General features: G+C 42.1%; 1 protein-coding gene across 1 annotated transcript in view; it reads right to left on the reverse strand.

Annotated features, from left to right (window-relative positions):
* Positions 1-8,702, reverse strand: part of FIGN (fidgetin, microtubule severing factor) — a 148,881-nt gene extending 140,179 nt beyond the window's left edge. The window contains exons 1-2 of the mRNA XM_018556697.1: positions 8,627-8,702; positions 7,812-7,982 (exon numbers count right to left, since the gene is read on the reverse strand). Of these exons, the coding sequence (XP_018412199.1) occupies positions 7,812-7,836 (25 nt within the window). The 5' untranslated portion in view covers positions 7,837-7,982; positions 8,627-8,702. The remainder of the gene's footprint in view (positions 1-7,811; positions 7,983-8,626) is intronic.
* Positions 8,703-17,552: the final 8,850 nt, after the last annotated feature.

Here is a 17,552-nt window from a genome sequence, read left to right on the forward strand (position 1 = left end):
GGTGACAACATTGCTCCTTCATAGAAACAGTAGCGTGAGTCAGTGTTGTAAAAATAAAAAAAAATAAAACAAATTAAAACAAATGCAGCCACCACATGTAAGGATGAGCATGCTCCAATCTGGGGTGGATAAATTGATATAGATATTAGTGTCCAGCTGTAATTTTTAAGGATGTAAGGATCTAGCTCCTGGGATTTGACCTATATGTTGGCTACAACATATAATTTTTAAGGTTTAGATATGGTTTAATGGAGTGTTTGCTACCAAAATAGAAATTGATCATATCTATTTATTTGGGTAACAGAAAACAGTCCAAAAATGCATGATATTATTTTTCCATTTTTTTCCCATTTTTTTTCTCATTTGTTCATTGCAGCCAAAACCTATTTTTAGTGCCTGGAATTTTCTCCTGGCTGAGATGAATGACAGTATGCTGTAACGACTAATTAAGAAGACAAAACAAAACTGCAAAGCCCAACAAATAAAAATCACCATTCACAACCCGATCAAGTAAGAAAATACTGTACACCTATATAAGATGACGGATCAAATGCAATAACTATTTTTGGTGTAAGATTTGTTTTCCAAGCAGACAACATGGGTGAACGGTGCTTTCTATGACCACTCTGCTATTATCTGAATAAAAGCAGCACCTGATGAATGTCAGGGGCAGAGAAAGTGGCAAGCATCACACACAAATGCCTCCGCTAACCAATCTTAAAACATAAAAAAAAAAAAAAGGTATTTAACCCAGAATGTGCTTGGATGTAAAAAAATAATGTGCAATAAACAGACAATCATAAACAAGAAAGTACCGGAATACTGTACAGTTCATTTTAAAGATTTTAGAAGGCATTGCTTTAATAAATTTCCACATCTGATTGAGGGCGAATGCCATCAGCTTTGGCTAAGCTTTGTACTGAGCTACATCATTCGGAAGCATTAACACTAACACGGCAAGATCGTTCACTGGCGACATGTTCACCGAAATAATTTAAACCTGGCTGATTTTATAGCATCAAAATTATAGCATCTTATGTGGCAAACTGCTCGTGAATCATTTATTAGGGAAAGCATTTCTAACTTGTACAGACGGGGTTAAGTGAAGTCATTCTAGGTCTTTTTTTTTCATGTGACATAATTTAACCTTCTTCCTGCAAACAGGTATCATGCAAAACTATTTTCCTTATGAAATATTTACCAACCATCATAAGTACAGAATTGTGGGCTGGAGGGATTTTTCTATATTTAAACAATATCTTAACCCCTCTGGTACCAGTGCAGTAGACAGAAGTGGCCTGTACAATGAGTGCTAAAGCTTGCCATGCACATACTGTCAAAGTTTGGCAAACAATGGTATGGGTGTTAGTACCGCAACAACTAGGATTGGTGTGTTTAACAGGCAGCATGGAGTGTGTTGCAATAAACATGTCGGGTGGACTGCCATGCAATATGTAGGCAGGGTAGAATGCCATATGGAAACCAGGTGTAGGTTGAGGGATACAATAACCAGGTGTGGTGGAGGGGGGGGTGAATATGATAACCCTGTATCTAAGCTGTCACGGGCAGGGCCCTCCTAACTATCTTGTCTTGAATTGTATTGTAACTGTAATGTCTTTCTTGTATTAAAAAGAACTGCACAAACTGTTGCGCTATAAAAATCCTGTATAAAAATAATAATAATAATAACAACAATGTTGTGGGTAATAAGAAGGCGAGGTACTTTGGGGGTGAATACAATAGCCAGATAGGGTGGGGGTGAATCTGATAACCAGGTAGGGGGAGATGAATGGGAATACCAGATAGGGTGGGAGTGAATGGGATTACCCCATAGGTTAAGAGTCCATGAATTACTCAAATAGAGAGTAGGTTAAAATACAGGGAAGCATGAGCCGAATGTAGTGAGAGAACTGTCATGTTCAAAAGTGTTCCGGCGTGCTGGTAAATCTCTGTTATTAAAAAGCACTGCGATTCATACATGTAAAGGGAACCAGTCTGAAATGGAAGTAGAACTGTTGAAGATCTGTTCATGACTAGTGCTGGTAAAAAAATTGTTCAAGGTGGTTAAACGCTTGGTAACACATCATCAAAAATCATTTTCAGTTCACTATACGGATCACAGATCCTTTACTCCGTCAAACTTTGGTGCCGTCCCTAACCCTAAGAAACTGCCACTTAATTGTTCTGCAGCTAGACCTAAAAAATGCATAAATATCAACATTGTAGAATTCTTTCTAGGGAAACTAGCTTGCATATCCAAGTTCATAAAGGTAGGTAGGGGAAGGTGAAACACTGAATTCTGTGGAACTGGGGCTCAAGGTACACTTCACACCAAGGTCTCTATCTGCATCCATCTTTTACTCTCAGCATTCGTGTGTATTTCATCCTGATTTCTGCTACAATTCAAATAAGCGGCAGCTATGCGAAAATACTTAAACCTTGAAGAGATAATAGCACACTCGGCAATGGCAGTGAATATGTTAAAAAACCCAGGATTGCAGTAAGCATGCTGCCATGAATGATTTTGCCCATCCAAGGTCCATTATGTGACAAATCCCATGCTTTAGAATGATTCTTTCATACACAGCAGTGTAAAAAAAAATCCTCTTTTGTTCAGGCAAAACAAAAACAAAGAATTAGCAGCAGTTTGTGTCTAGCTGTGAACTAAGTTAATATACACAGCTACTGAGGATGTGAATACAGGGGCTCTGCAGCATCAGCCAACATGCTCATGCTGAAGTAATTATAACACATTTTCGTATTAGCATTTCCTAATTGCAGGAAATTAGAACATGCTTTATTAGGACAAGCATTTCATATGTAAAGAAAGAGAAAAAAAAAATTGAGACAAGATGTGAGTACCCTTTAACACCGTATAAAATAATCATGCTTAAGTATGGAAGTTTAAGGAGCATATCGGGAAAGGTTCCACAGCAGACACAATAATGGGCATTAAATATGACTGTCCCTGTTGCAGTTCTACAAAACAGCTTCCATAGAACTAATCTGACATTTAAAAATACATTTATTTTCATAAGTTGAAACATGAGCGCTGTAGCTATGAACACTGTGGAGCTTAACGCTACACACATGCAAACATACATGCATGTGTTTAAAAGCGTTGTTTATTGGAGAAGTGCACTTTGCTGACCCATACAGCGAAAGAGATTAAAGAAATTAGCTGGCGGGCATTTGTGGCCACCGGTTATTTTTTTTTTTGGGTCATTCAAACGAGTACACAAGAATATTAAAAAAAAAAAAATTATCTCCGATTTACTAATGACGGATACGATTTCACCGCAGCAATAAAACCTGTAGCTACCGATACACTTTAACCTCTGTACTATGCCCTGACAACTTATTATTAAAGGTTTAGTACATAAGATATACTTCTTGGAGCATCTTAAATGTTTTGAAGCTAATCAGATCATTTTACATAGGCTCGAGTTTTCAAAGCACACGCTAGATTCAAAAAGCACTCAACTGGCGTCGAACATCGACAGAGTCAAAATTGCCGCTGGACACTTTTTTTTGCTGAACACATTGCATCGAGTAAACATGGCAAACATTTTTATATCTTCAAAAAAAATAACGTAAAATCGTTTGTGCCATATGTAGAATATTTTGTTTTATTGGGTGAATTGCAAACACCTAGACTTTGCGCTGAGGTCAGGACAGGTTCGCGTAGACTGTCCCAGAATCCCTCACTTTCCACGGCCTATGATAATTAATTATTTCCTAACGATCGGAGAGGAAACACCATTCACTTTACACGTTTGCACATACACGGGTCTATGTAATTGCGCTGCTGTTTTGACATCTCCTGTACAACCTTTTATCTGTGTTTAATAAACGGAAGTATAAAAAAACATCTTCCGTAATTGTTCAGACAAAACCCAACAATATTTCTGCTGCAGGGAATCATAGTGAAGGATTTTGTACTCCTGTACTGCTTGGGGAAAACATCTTTTTTTTTTCTGTACGTAACGCTTCATTATCCCATGTACTGAATTCTCATTGTGTAGATCCATTTTCTGGAGTTTTACAATGAGTGAGTCAGGAAAACGAATGTACAGGTCTATCAATTATTCAAGTGCAGATAATCAGAAGCATACTGGACTTTAATGTCTCTCTAGAGTGTCTGTGCAAAAGGGCTGCTTACCTCCCCCCAACCAAAAAAAAAAAAAATCAATATATCATGATATAATCCATGATCTCCATCAATACCATAAAAAAAATGCAAATTACCATGCTTGTTGCCCTGGAATTTGTTGGCCACACCAATGGCAGCAAAGTGTTAAGAAACACACTTTAATTTAAAGCTTGTCCCTTTGGGAAGATCCTGCAAAGTTTGCTACCTTAACCCTTGCACTGCCAGGGAAATCCTACATGTAATACTTTTTTTTTTGTCTTAATGTATTTTAGACTGAAAGCAAACCGATAATCATCATGTTACGCCATGGGCGGCTCAAGAATCAAGGCTTTACTTTTCTACAGCTATGTTGATTAGCTGATTAATTGTTGATTAGGAATGCGGCAAGATCAATCATTTTCCTCAGCTCGGCATGAATACTTGCCGCTAATTGAATCTGACAGTCCAGATTTTTCCTTCCACTAAATTTAAAACACAAACACATGCAGGTCTCTCGCAAGGTCTGTGGTCAAAATCAGTTCAGCAGTCACAGCAAATCCAAGACTGGAAAAAGAGAAACATTCCCAGCTTCCAACTAGAAGGGAGCAAAGGAGAGTTGGAAAGAGAGGTTTAACTAAATAAGTGGAAGATCACATTACACACAAAAGCAAGCAAAAATAAATAAATAAATAAAAGCAGTAACAATAATACTATTTTCAGAATATATAAGTATATTTTTGCTGTTGCAAGCGATTCCACACAAGTTATGGTTCTACCAAAAGCCATATACTACTTTTTGTAAGACTTTCCTCATCCACTCTGTTTTACACTTACATATCTCCAGCTTATCCACAAAGTCAAGCCTTTAAAATTATTGTGACACTTTAATGTGTGTGGGATTCCTTATGACATCATATATCAAATTATAATAAACTTCCTTCGACATAGATCACAGAGCAAACTACTGGCGGCAAATCAGATATTAAAACATAATAAGTAGTAAGTAAGATATCATCATCTATTTGGACATAGACACATTATTGCAAAACTGATACTTTTGTCACTAGAAGTGCTCTTTGCTGTCATTTCAAAAGCGATACAAATGGCATGCTTGCAGTCGGCAAACACTGACTGGTTATAGTTTGCATGTTAAGGGGTCAATTTTTCTAGGCCAAAAGTACAAACCTGGTACAAATAATGACATTCTATATCACTGTAATTTTCTATACTCTGCAGCCTACTTGCTAAAATGTAATTGACATGAGTAAATGTAAACATTTATATATAATAAAACTTTCACATTTACTTAAGCATACCCAGCCAGCCGTACCCTTATAAAGCAGCATACCCAGAGTCTCATGATAAGCTTCCAGGGTCATTAATACAACACAAACAGTGCAAAATGTGGTTTTAATTTGTGTCACTGCTTCCCCTTTGACAAATGGCTTTTAAATCACCTAATTCACAGCCAGCACTGATATCTCAATGTAAAACGCAAACTCATAAAATATGTTTATGCTACTTAAGACACTTCTGTATGTTTTATTTCATAACAACAAAATATAGGAGCACATGCTTGTTAAATGCGCAGGTCTCATGGGGCGATCATAACATATATTAATCTTTGCAAGACAGTTCACTAGAAAAAAAAAAGTTCTTAAACTAAATACAGACATAAAAAGATAAAATTAAATAAATGAAAATACTGTACACATTACACATCACAAATGTATAATATTATAGACCAATAAAAAAAAATAACCGTGCTGGATATATTTTTTTTTTCAAATATGCAAATTTTTAAAAAATGTGTTTATTATTAAAAAACCCCACAGTTTTGTTGTTTTATTATGTGGTCACTTTTTGTGTCTTTCAGTGTCTTTGTTTTGTTTGGTTTGTTTTAAGCTGCTCAGAGTGACTCCTTATGTTGTTTTCCCAACTTGTTTTATAAATTTGGGATTAAAAAACATCAAAGCAGTGTCCACATAGAAGCCAAGTTTTAGAGGATCAGTTTGACAAGTCGCAGCATGATAGATGTTGTTCTTGATAAACGACTTGTTCAAAAGACACACTGTAGTTTTCATTTCCTGACCAAAACACACTTTTAATTTGCAACAGCAGAGCAGGCAGGAGTGTGAGGCAGTCCCCAATCCCCAACTATTCAGTGCTAAACAAAATACCAGAACTGCACAGCAATGAGCTGTCTTTATTTACCCCTGGGAAACTTTTAGAGTATTTTTTTTCCCCACTAATCCTGCACATATTGCAGATAGTGTTGTGTGATGCTGCTGGGTATTAGTTTAGTTATGGCTCCAAAATGCAACCAAGTGTGCATTTTTTAAAACAAAAAAAAAAGCACACTGCCTGGAAAGTGTGGATTTATGCCCACACAATCCCATTCACCACCTATAAATAAAATACATTTATTTCCCATGCAAAATAATAGAAAGCCTTCAAACCTCAATCCTCTCAATTCAACCCCCCTCATACAGTTCTCTATTGCTGATTTCAAATTTCTAAATGTAATATCCTCCTCATCACCAACAGAAGCCCAATCTGCTCAGAATATATATTACAGCTTTAAGATCACAGAGGGAAATTTCCCATCTGGCAATCAAATTCGCTTCAACAGCTCCGGGAAAAAGGTTTTGCTCTCCACAAAACATTTCCCAGTACAGATTATGTGCATGCAAAATAAACAGACTACTTATTGATCTCTTAAAGTCAACAAGTACCACAAAATGCAAAAAGGCAATCAAATCGGTTTCATTAAATGTCTGCTCCTTTTGTAAGTTAAGCTTGAAAAAATAAGTCAGGGTTTTCCAGAAGAGTAGAACTGTTATTTAATGTTAAAAACAAAACAGAAAAGCTAAAACATTTTCAGACAGTTGGACAATCTCTTTAGAGATCTAGGAAATTTAGGTCTAACCTAAGAAGGCTTTCTAACCATCACAATCCTATGTTTACTCTGAAAGCTATACAACACTAAAACTAAAACAACAAAAAAACCCTCTTTAAATCACTTATACTCCATCTCAACTGACCTTTAGTATAGAAAGAATGGGATAGGACATGAGAGAGAAAGAAAAAAAGGTTAAAAAATGTCAGGAGCTATTTTCCTCAAACAACAATTAAAAAGTACAAAAAAATTACATCAAAAAGAAACATTTACAAAATAACCTTTACCAACCAGATCATTAGGCAATCGATCACCAGCTATTTCTGAGTTGTAAACAGGATTTTGCCAATTACACTGAAACTGTTATAATGGAATTAAAAGTAAAGGGAAAAAAAAAAGTAATAACTAAATACACTGTCCAGATTGTTTTAACATGCTGTAGATTGTTTTTAATAACTCTTGCTGGTCCAGCTGGAGTTTAAACAAATAGGTGACCAAGTAGAAACTTGTAACAACAGTATGAAAAAAATAAAACAAACAAAGCAAAAAAAAAAAGCAAATGAATAAAAAAAAAATAGAAACAAACGTTAATAAAAGAAAACCAAAACAGATTTTTTTTAAAAAAAGGGTTATAAAAAGAAATAGGATTGTGTTCACAAGCCAGGAGTATTTGAATTGGATAATGTACAAAGCTCCCCACTTTCACTTTCTTCTCCTCATGCTATTAAGCTGTCATTATTATATTACACACATGTGAAGTAAATTCCAAAACTGACATACCATATACACTGGTGCTGCTGATCATGTCTTTGCTGCTAACACGAGCTGTGGAATGGGATATTTCACAAGCAGGAATTCCAAAGGTTGATTTTCATTAAAGCCACTTTTCCTCTTGGCTATCAGATGTCACTGTCTTGAAACGTGGGCCCTTTCGTCAGGTATTCATTTAACCTACATGCATATAATTAAGGAAGGAGGAGGGGGGACAGCATCAACACAGGCAGCCAGGATCACAAAATGGACTAGTTACAAAATAACACAAAAAATACATCACAGAGGATGTGCTTCCTACTGAAAACATGAATGCCACTAATAACATGGTACCCCCACCTCTCAAATTTGCCCCACCAGGATAAGACACACACACACACCCTTTCTCAAAATGCTGATGGGCATAAGATCCCATGATGCTTATAGATCCCACCAATAAACTTTCTTTAGCAGTGATCCACTATGCCCTAGGAACTTATGTAAAAGTCATGCTCTTTTTTGGGGGGGAGGGGGGTGCAGTTTATTCTTAAATAAAACCTTGCAATTAAACAGCCATTGCAACCCAACAAGCCCCCTACCAGAACTGAGCTGGACTATTGCTAACTCATGCTGCAAGCTGAAGCCAAGCAGACACAGCCAGCCAAGCTGTCCATGTGTGGAAGCTGCACACACTGATGCTTGCCTCGTATACATTGCACTATTCCTGTAAATATTTACAAACTCAATATGTACAGTGCAAATGAATGATCAGTGCCCCCCTCCCCCCCCCCTAAGATCCATGCAAGAATTCGCAGCAGAAGGAGAGATCGCAAAGCAGCACTTACCTGCATGAACGACACACTGGCAGGCGATAGGTTACAGAAGCATCGATCTGCTGTGCGAGCTGATGAATGGGGGGGGATCGCTGGAAGTGAGAGAGGCACACTTCATGATTTAGAAACAGCTACTTCTGCACATGCTGCAATCCTACAGAGGACACTCACTCTGCAATCTAATATGGGGTTTTTTTTGCAGCCACCATGCATGCAAAATTTAAAGGGAAGGAGGAAAAAAAAATAAAAAAAAGGCTTGAAGTTTTTATATTTGTGTTTCTGGCATGAAACCCCCTCACCAGGGTCGCAATGTTGTTTTCCTTGTAGGTGGGGGTTGGACTGGTTGGAAGCATCAGGCTGCTTCTGATGGATGTGCACTGGTCACTCCCCTAGTCCCTGCCCCTCTCTCTCTCTCTCTTTCTCTCTCCCTCTCTCTCTCTATTTCCAGCCTGGGGTATGCATGCTCTGCTAGCAGCACTGCCCTCCTCTGTGTTCAGCTCACTGACAGAATGCCCAGCAAGCTAGGCACCATCTATTTCTCGCAGTCAGTTGCATTGTGCAAGGACAGGGGGGCTATCCAGATTTTTCCTTGTGATCACCATTGACTGGCAGAGAAAGAAGAGATGAGAGCAGCACAGGAGGCAGACAAGCAAGCCCGCAACATGCAGCAGGGGGTGTTTACAGAATGGCTGATTGATGGCTTCACTCTAACACAGTGGGATCTTCTTTTTCCCCTCTACTAGATCCATGAACAGGCTTTGCAGGGTACTTGCCAGTGATTTACTGCAGTACATGTGTGAGGCTGGAGCAGGTTTGCTGCTCTTTTGTCTGTGGGGAGAGAGAGGGGAAGGGATGAGCTGTTAATGCTTGTTGCAGATATTGCTTAGACCTTTCAGAACGCTGTTTATGTAGCACAGGGCTGGAAAAACTGGAGTCGCTTGCAAGAGTGGTCTCTGCGACGGCGGAGTGGCCAGCAGAACACAAGGCTGTCCCAGAAGTTCTCAGGCCACTCTGTTTTTTTGCTGGTGATAAGGCTAGTGAAAATTGCATAGTCAGCGGTGGGCAACAACAGTTTGGGACAGAATTTGGCGATTTTTTTTTGGGTGGCGGAGATTTTTCAGGATGTGATCTGTTTGGGAAAAATAGTGGAAGGGGTGTAAGTTGTTCAAGGTTGTTTTGGAGGTGCAAGTGTAGCAAAAATGTGCCTTTTGTTTGAGTAAAAATGATTATGTCCCTAGAATAAATGTAAAAAAAGAAAAGTGACTTCCCAGACTGCTTTCGGCTGCAGTAACCATCATGCCATGGTTACTTGCGACCTATGTAATGTAAAGCAAAACAAACGACAAACGCACTCAACAATTTGTTACCAGTTGTACAGTAAGGTGCACACGAAATGGGCTTTGAACAGTAGAACAGTAGAAAGGCATCATGGCACACTCACAAACTAGCATGTAAAACAACTTGTCTCACCACTAAGGACAATGACAGAGGTTTGGATACACGTCTTCTGCAAAGGATGTGTAAGCCGCACTGCCGCGCCAAGGCACCTCTTATAGTGCGGTCCTAACTCTAAACTATGAGAGTCTCCATCTTGGAGCACATGGGGCAGAAGATATCAAATTGGGTGCAGGCTTGTCAGGAGGACGCCCCACCTCCTTAAAGGTACAGAAACACACAAGGGATCCCGCACATCCCATTGGCAGCTGAGAAACCCCATGCGTCGCTGCACCAAATCGGTAAAGCAAAACAAACGACAAACGCACTCAACAATTTGTTACCAGTTGTACAGTAAGGTGCACACGAAATGGGCTTTGAACAGTAGAACAGTAGAAAGGCATCATGGCACACTCACAAACTAGCATGTAAAACAACTTGTCTCACCACTAAGGACAATGACAGAGGTTTGGATACACGTCTTCTGCAAAGGAAGTATGTAATGTAAATTACCTTATGTTTTATGTTCTTTACACATTACAAATCGAATTACTAAACCATAAGGGCTCTCCCGATTCTTCCCCTTTCCTTTAATGTGGATCTTTTTCCCCTTGACGGTCATCTGTGCCCCACCAGGAACACCACATACCACATGTAAAAAAGGTAAGTACCTGCAGAGAAGGAGGCGGTACATCAAGCAAATTACTTTATCCAGAATGTGCAAAGTACAGGTCCATATTAGGAGGAGATTAGCTGTACATGCATGGTCTGACTGCTGAAAGAGTGTTCTAAAAAACATTCATAGTAGGGGTACTTTTTGTCCCTATGGAGAGGTTAGGGGGGGATCACTGCAGGCACCAGAATATCCATGCCAGCTAATCAAATCTTCCACTAAAAAAATACATTGCTAGGGAGCATGAGGGAAGAGCTAGAGACATATGAATGTTCCCCAATCTGACAGTAAACGACAAGCGTAGGTGACATTACCTGGTAATGATAGGGATGAAAAATCTCCCTGGGTTCAGTTTGCAAAAGGTTTCACAAATCTTGTTTGAACCCCATTGAAGTCTATTGGGGAGGCTATGCATTAGATCATAGGTTGCTCTCTCTTTCTAGCGGGGAACTTGCAAGCATTTCGCCTGACAGGCAAACCCATGGTAGTGGCAAACCCAAATATTATCCCTACTGGTGATCCTGCCATGAAGGTTCTGGTTCAGTCATTTTGCGTTATATACCCTGTTGTCACTGTTTCCCTATTGTGCTTCTGTATTGTCACCTCGTCACATGGCCGTTTGATAGAGACTACAAGTGGTTGTTTCAACACACATTACATAGTATTGGTCCACTTTTGTCTCCAGGTGTGTCCCTAGACTTTTTGCCACCAAAAGCGGTATAGCAGGGGTGCCGGTGTACCGGTTGTGCACGCAATCAGAGCAGCGGGAGGAGGGTAGAGGAGACAGCACTGCCAGACATGAGAGGGATGCCACCCTCTGCAGACTCTGCATTTCTCTGCCCAGCTCTTAGCAACCTGGGATGCTCTGGCCAGCGTCCCATCCAGCTTCAGGCAACCAGTGAGTGGTTACCAGGAGCCGGGCGGGACACCGGCCAAAGCATACCAGGTTGCTAAGAGATGGGAGATGTCTATGGCCCTTACACATCTCTCTCCCTGCCCGGCTCTTAGCAATCTGGGACACTCTGGCTGGACAGGAGGCAGACACACTGCAAACATTGTGCAGCAGAGCAGACATGCCACTGTGCCTGCCCCCTCCCCAATAAAAGACACAAAGAGATGCTGTCTGAGGCAACAGCCTCAGGCTGCCTCATTAAAGGGACAGCCTTGGTTGTCATCATCGGTAAACCCAACCTGATGTATGCCATGCAGCCATCACTGAAGTGCATGTGGGCAGGAAGTGGCTGCAAAGAGGCTGCAGGCATTCAGCAACACTAAAAGGCAACAGAGGATGAAAAGAAGCTGAAAACAGTATTTTATTTTTTAATGGCAGTTATTTATAATACACACTGCTTTATCAAACAAAATGTCATTCCGTTAGGGTAACTTGTATGCTGCAGATGTGGCAAAAGTGAGGTGAAAGGTTCTTTTCCTTGTTGCCTATAAAACATTTTGCTGATCAATCAGCACAGAAATTTCACACATTATTTTTTGTGTGACAATGAGTGCTTCCGACACTCGTAAGTGCTCGATTTTTAGTTACCTTCTACATGGCTCAATTGTCTCAAGTGATACTCAGAAGTAACATTTTCTATTGTCTGCCTGTTATGAGATCATGAATGTCCACACTTTTTAACACTAGCATGCTACGTGCGGACTAGAAAATAAAGATTGCGTAAATGATTGTGTCTTTAGCCTTTTTTTTTTTAGCTGTTGAGCCACTACGAGTCCCAGCAAGCACTCTCTGCTGGTGCCTGCCAGGTACATCTCATTCCCTATTTAGCTTGAAGGCAAACTGCTGCTTGGCACTGTGATCCTTATATTATCTCATCTGTGAGCACTTTAATCCATGGTAAACCTGCAGTGCATAATCGCCAATGTTTTAAAATATTTTCCGTAGCCACTTTACTGCAGAGCTGATGTATTGTAAACTATAAGAGCAATAATTGCTCTTTCTAAGTACATTATTCCTCTCAATGTTCTTTTCTGTTTTGTTCTTTTTAAATCTCACATTGTTAATACAGCTGTAATAATTAAAACCATAACATCCTTATACAGTATTTGGGGTGACATGCCAAACAGATACTGATTTTAAATAAAATTGGTCTTTACAAAGGAACCATATGGGTCGCCAGCAGTCCCGTAAAGGTGATACCCATGAACATAGAGGTGCTATCTAGTAATTTATGGGTATAATATAGCTTTCAGCATAAGGAGATTGGGCAGCTCTATGGTTTAGTGGGTAGCATCTATGCCTTCCAGCACAGAGAATGATTCTTGACCAGTACACTAGCTGCATCAGTGGCGGAACTATCGCCATAGCGACCAAGGCGCCCGCTAGGACGAGGAACATAGGGATCCCCCTGATGCCGTGTGGGCCGCCTGGGTTGCTATGGCTTCACAGGCTGCTGGCTGTCACTGGTGGCTGTGAGGAGGAACACATTGCTCTCCACATTACTGACAACCTGTGCAGTGGCGCATTCTTCCTCACAGTCACTGCTGAGTCGGTGACTGCCAGCAACTGCAGTGGAGGAGGAGGCCAGGGCCCGACGGCGGCAGCAGAGGAGGTGGGGCCCGGTGGCGGTAGAGGACGAGAAAGAGGCCATGCCTGGCGAGAGTGGAGGAGGCAGGGCCCGCTGGCAACCGAGGAGGAGGCAGGGCCCGCCGGCGACCAGGGAGGGCCTGCCAGTGACCCAGGAGGAGGCGGGGCCCGGCGGTGGAGAAGGCTGACAGGGGATTGGGGCTGACAGGTAAGAGGTGTGTAGGGATGTGGCCATCCCACCTGAGACCCTGCAGAGCCCTCCATAGAGAATCTATGGAGGGCTCTGTAGGGTCTCTCTCAGGTGGGCTGTGTGGGATCTCAAGTGGGCTCGGCAAGGGGTGTAACTACAAATCACAGGGCCCCATACAACATTTTGCTATGGGGCCCTGTGATTTCTAGTTATGCCCCTGAGCTTTATGGAGTTGTAATGTTCTCCCTGGGCTTGCGTGGATTTAATTAAAGGGCCAAACAGAGCTCAAATTTTGGCAACTTCACGTGATTTGGCCAAAATTCAAGCTGTGGGTAGCCCTCAGTCCTCTGAGTTTGACACAATTTGAAGAATTGAAGGAGCTAAATGTAAACATGTGTGGCCAGCAGGGCCGTCCCCATAATGAGGCAGCCTGAGACAGTCGACTCATTGGGAGGGGGGGCAAAAAAAAGGTTTGGCTACAGATCTCTTTTAAGGTAGTCCCTAATGGAATGGCATTTTGTTTGCCGAAGCAATGTGTATCTGAAAAATTACCTTTTCTTTTTCATTTTAGTGCATCTCGGGACTGCTGATCTTTTGCAACCACTTTGCAACAACTTGCAATGCATGATGGCATTTATCGGGCAGGTTTCCTGATGGTAACAACAGCGGATCATTCCTATGTAATGTGTGGTGTGAAGCCCATGTGACAAGGAACAATGCAGGAGAACAACTGGGAAAAAGGAACAGAGGGCTTTCATCATATGACAGGAAGTGCCTGAGGGAGTGCTCCACACTATGGGAAAGTATCTTTTTTCAAAGTTAAACATGGCAGAGGCGACCCCGATGCAGCCCAGAATGCAATGGTCATTCCTTTTCCTAACTGATTTGCTGGAATGCAAAGAACCGGTCCAGACCCACGGGATGCACAGTGGGGCCTGTGATGAGTCGCTCACCTTGAGCAGTATGCATGTCTTCTGGAGGAAGTGCCTAAAGTAGAACCTTTATGGCAGGATCACCAGTTATAATTTTAATAAAAGTTATAGGTTTAAAATTACTTTTCAAATTATATTTAATGCTAAACTCACTTTTCTCAGCATGTTTTATGCTACACCCATATTCAGGGGGTAGGTGCGGGTGCATGTTTCATGCTACACCCATATTCAGGGGGTAGGTGCGGGGGCATGTTTCATGCTACACCCATATTCAGGGGGTAGGTGCGGGTCCATGTTTCATGCTACACCCATATTTAGGGGGTAGGTGCGGGGGCATGTTTCATGCTACATGCATATTCAGGGGGTAGGTGCGGGTGCATGTTTCATGCTACATGCATATTCAGGGGGTAGGTGCGGGTGCATGTTTCATGCTACATCCATATTCAGGGGGTAGGTGCGGGTGTATGTTCATGCTACACCCATATTCAGGAGGTAGGTGCGGGTGTATGTTCATGCTACATCCATATTCAGGAGGTAGGTGCGGGTGTATGTTCATGCTACACCCATATTCAGGGGGTAGGTGCGGGTGCATGTTTCATGCTACACCAATATTCAGGAGCTAGGTGCGGGTGCATGTTTCATGCTACACCCATATTCAGCGGGTTGGTGCATGTTTCATACTACACCCATATTTAAGGGGTAGGTGCGGCTGCATGTTTCATGCTACACCCATATTCAGGAGGTAGGTGCGGGTGCATGTTTCATGCTACACCCATATTCAGCGGGTTGGTGCATGTTTCATACTACACCCATATTTAGGGGGTAGGTGCGGCTGCATGTTTCATGCTACACCCATATTTAGAGGATGTCTGGGTGCATGTTTCATGCAACCCCCATATTTAGGGGGTAGTTACGGGGCCCGTTCCATGCAATACCCATAATTGGGGGGGGAAGGTGCAGGTGCATGTTTCCTGCTACACCCATATTCAGCAGGTGGGTGCAGATTCATGTTTCATGCCACATCAATATTTAGGGGTAGATGCAGGTGCATGTTTCATGCTACACCCATATTTTTGGGGTAGGTGCGGGTGTATGTTTCATGCTACATCCATATTTAGGGGGTAAGTGCGGGGACATGTTTCATGCTACAGCAATATTTAGATATTTAGGGTGTAGGTGCATGTTTCATTTTATACCCATAATTGGGGGGAAGGTGCAGGTGCATGTTTCCTGCTACACCTATATTCAGCGGGTAGGTGCAGATTCATGTTTCATGCTACATCAATATTTAGGGGTAGATGCGGGTGCATGTTTCATGCTACACCCATATTTTGGGGGTAGGTGCGGGTGTATGTTTCATGCTACACCCATATTTTGGGGGTAGGTGCGGGTGTATGTTTCATGCTACACCCATTTTTAGGGGGTAGGTGCGGGTGCATGTTTCATGCTACACCCATATTTAGGGGGTAGGTGCTAGTGTATGCTTCATGCTACAATCAGATTAAGGGGGTAAGTGCGGGTACCTATTTCATGCTACAGCAATATTTAGATATTTAGGGTGTAGGTGCATGTTTCATGTTATACCCATAGGTATAACATGAAACATGCAAGGGGCACCCTTGTCCTTACGTCCTATACACAGTGTATTGGACATGATGATTCACAGGACCTTAGACCGCTGCAGAGGAGGGGGTAGCGAAACAGAAGGGACTGAGCAAGTCGTCTCCAAGGATGGGGTAAGTATAACTTTGCAAATTGTGAACCTAGACCTAAACGAGTACTTAACCCTTGCAGTGCGAGAGGAGCCCCACTGCAAGAGTTAAGAAAACATTTCTGCTTTAATATCTTATATCTAGATACTGTGCGCACCGGTCTTGTAGTGCACAGCTCTTGAGCGTTGCAGTGGCGTAACAATCACCATAGCGACCTAGGCGGTCACTATGGGGCCCCGGGGGACAGGGGGGCCTGGCCAGGACATCCCCCTGATGACGTGCGGGCCGCCTGGGTCGCTATGGCATTTCAGGCTGCTGGCTGTCACTGGCGGCTGTGAGGAGAAACACGCAGCCATTCACATGTGCAGCGCCGCGTACCTCCTCACAGCTGTCGATGACAACCAGCAGCTTCAGGGGAGGTGGCTGGGCCCGTCGGCGGCAGCGATGGAGGAGGCGGGGCCAGAGATCGAGGAGGCAGGTCTTAGCGATGGAGAGTCGGGCCTGGCGATCGAGGAGGTGGGGCCCAGTGACGGAGAAGGCAGGGCCCACAAGCGATCGTGGAGGAGGAGAAGGCGGACAGAGGATCAGCCAGACAGGTAAGAGTGCTTGACCGCCCACCTGAGACCCTGCAGAGCTCACCATAGAGCGTCTATGGTGGACTCTGCAGGGTCACCCTCAGGTGGGCTGTTTGGGTTATCAGGTGGACTTATCTAGAAATCACAGGGCCCCATACAAGATTTTGCTATGGGGCCCTGTGATTTCTAGTTACGCCCCTGGTGAGTTGTTTTATCTTTTATTAATAGAGTTTTAAAAAACATTATTACACTCTGCGGCTTCCAATTGTATTATACATGCTATTGGTGGATGAGATATATACTTCCAAGCGCATTTGACCTTTTATCATATTAAAGTCCTATAGTAAGGGTGAGTTGTTTTTCAAGAAGGGAGTGGAAATGACGAAGACACTTTTCTCAATTTTGACGGTAATGGATTTCTAAGAAATTAGAATGATATATGTTGCTTCTGTTTTCTGGGGACTTTTTATTTTAGTGCACATTTGTGTGTGTCATTTATTGATTGGACCACTGTAATTTGGTCTGTGGACCGGCATGCTGGATTACAGTTATAGTTTGTGTGTTATGCAGTTTATCTATGAATTTTGTATTTGATATATTTATTTTGTGTTTATGAATTGTATATGTATTATTGTATGCATTTAGCACCTCATAAGAATGAATCACTTTTCTGTTTTAGGCTAGGTTCACACCTAGGCGATTGTGACGGTGAGCTGTTTTCGCGCGGTTGTCGCACGGTTTTGTTTGCGTAATTTTGCTTTGAAAATTGCGCGGTTGTCGCTGCTTAGAGATGTTTATGGGACCCAAACCTTGCGACAACCACCCGAAAATAGCTCCTGCACTTTTTTGTGCCACCGGTGATTTCGCCCACGCAGTGGCGTCA

This window comes from Nanorana parkeri, unplaced genomic scaffold, assembly GCF_000935625.1.
Source record: "Nanorana parkeri isolate BGI_ZX_2015 unplaced genomic scaffold, ASM93562v1 scaffold247, whole genome shotgun sequence".
NCBI lineage: Eukaryota > Metazoa > Chordata > Amphibia > Anura > Dicroglossidae > Nanorana > Nanorana parkeri.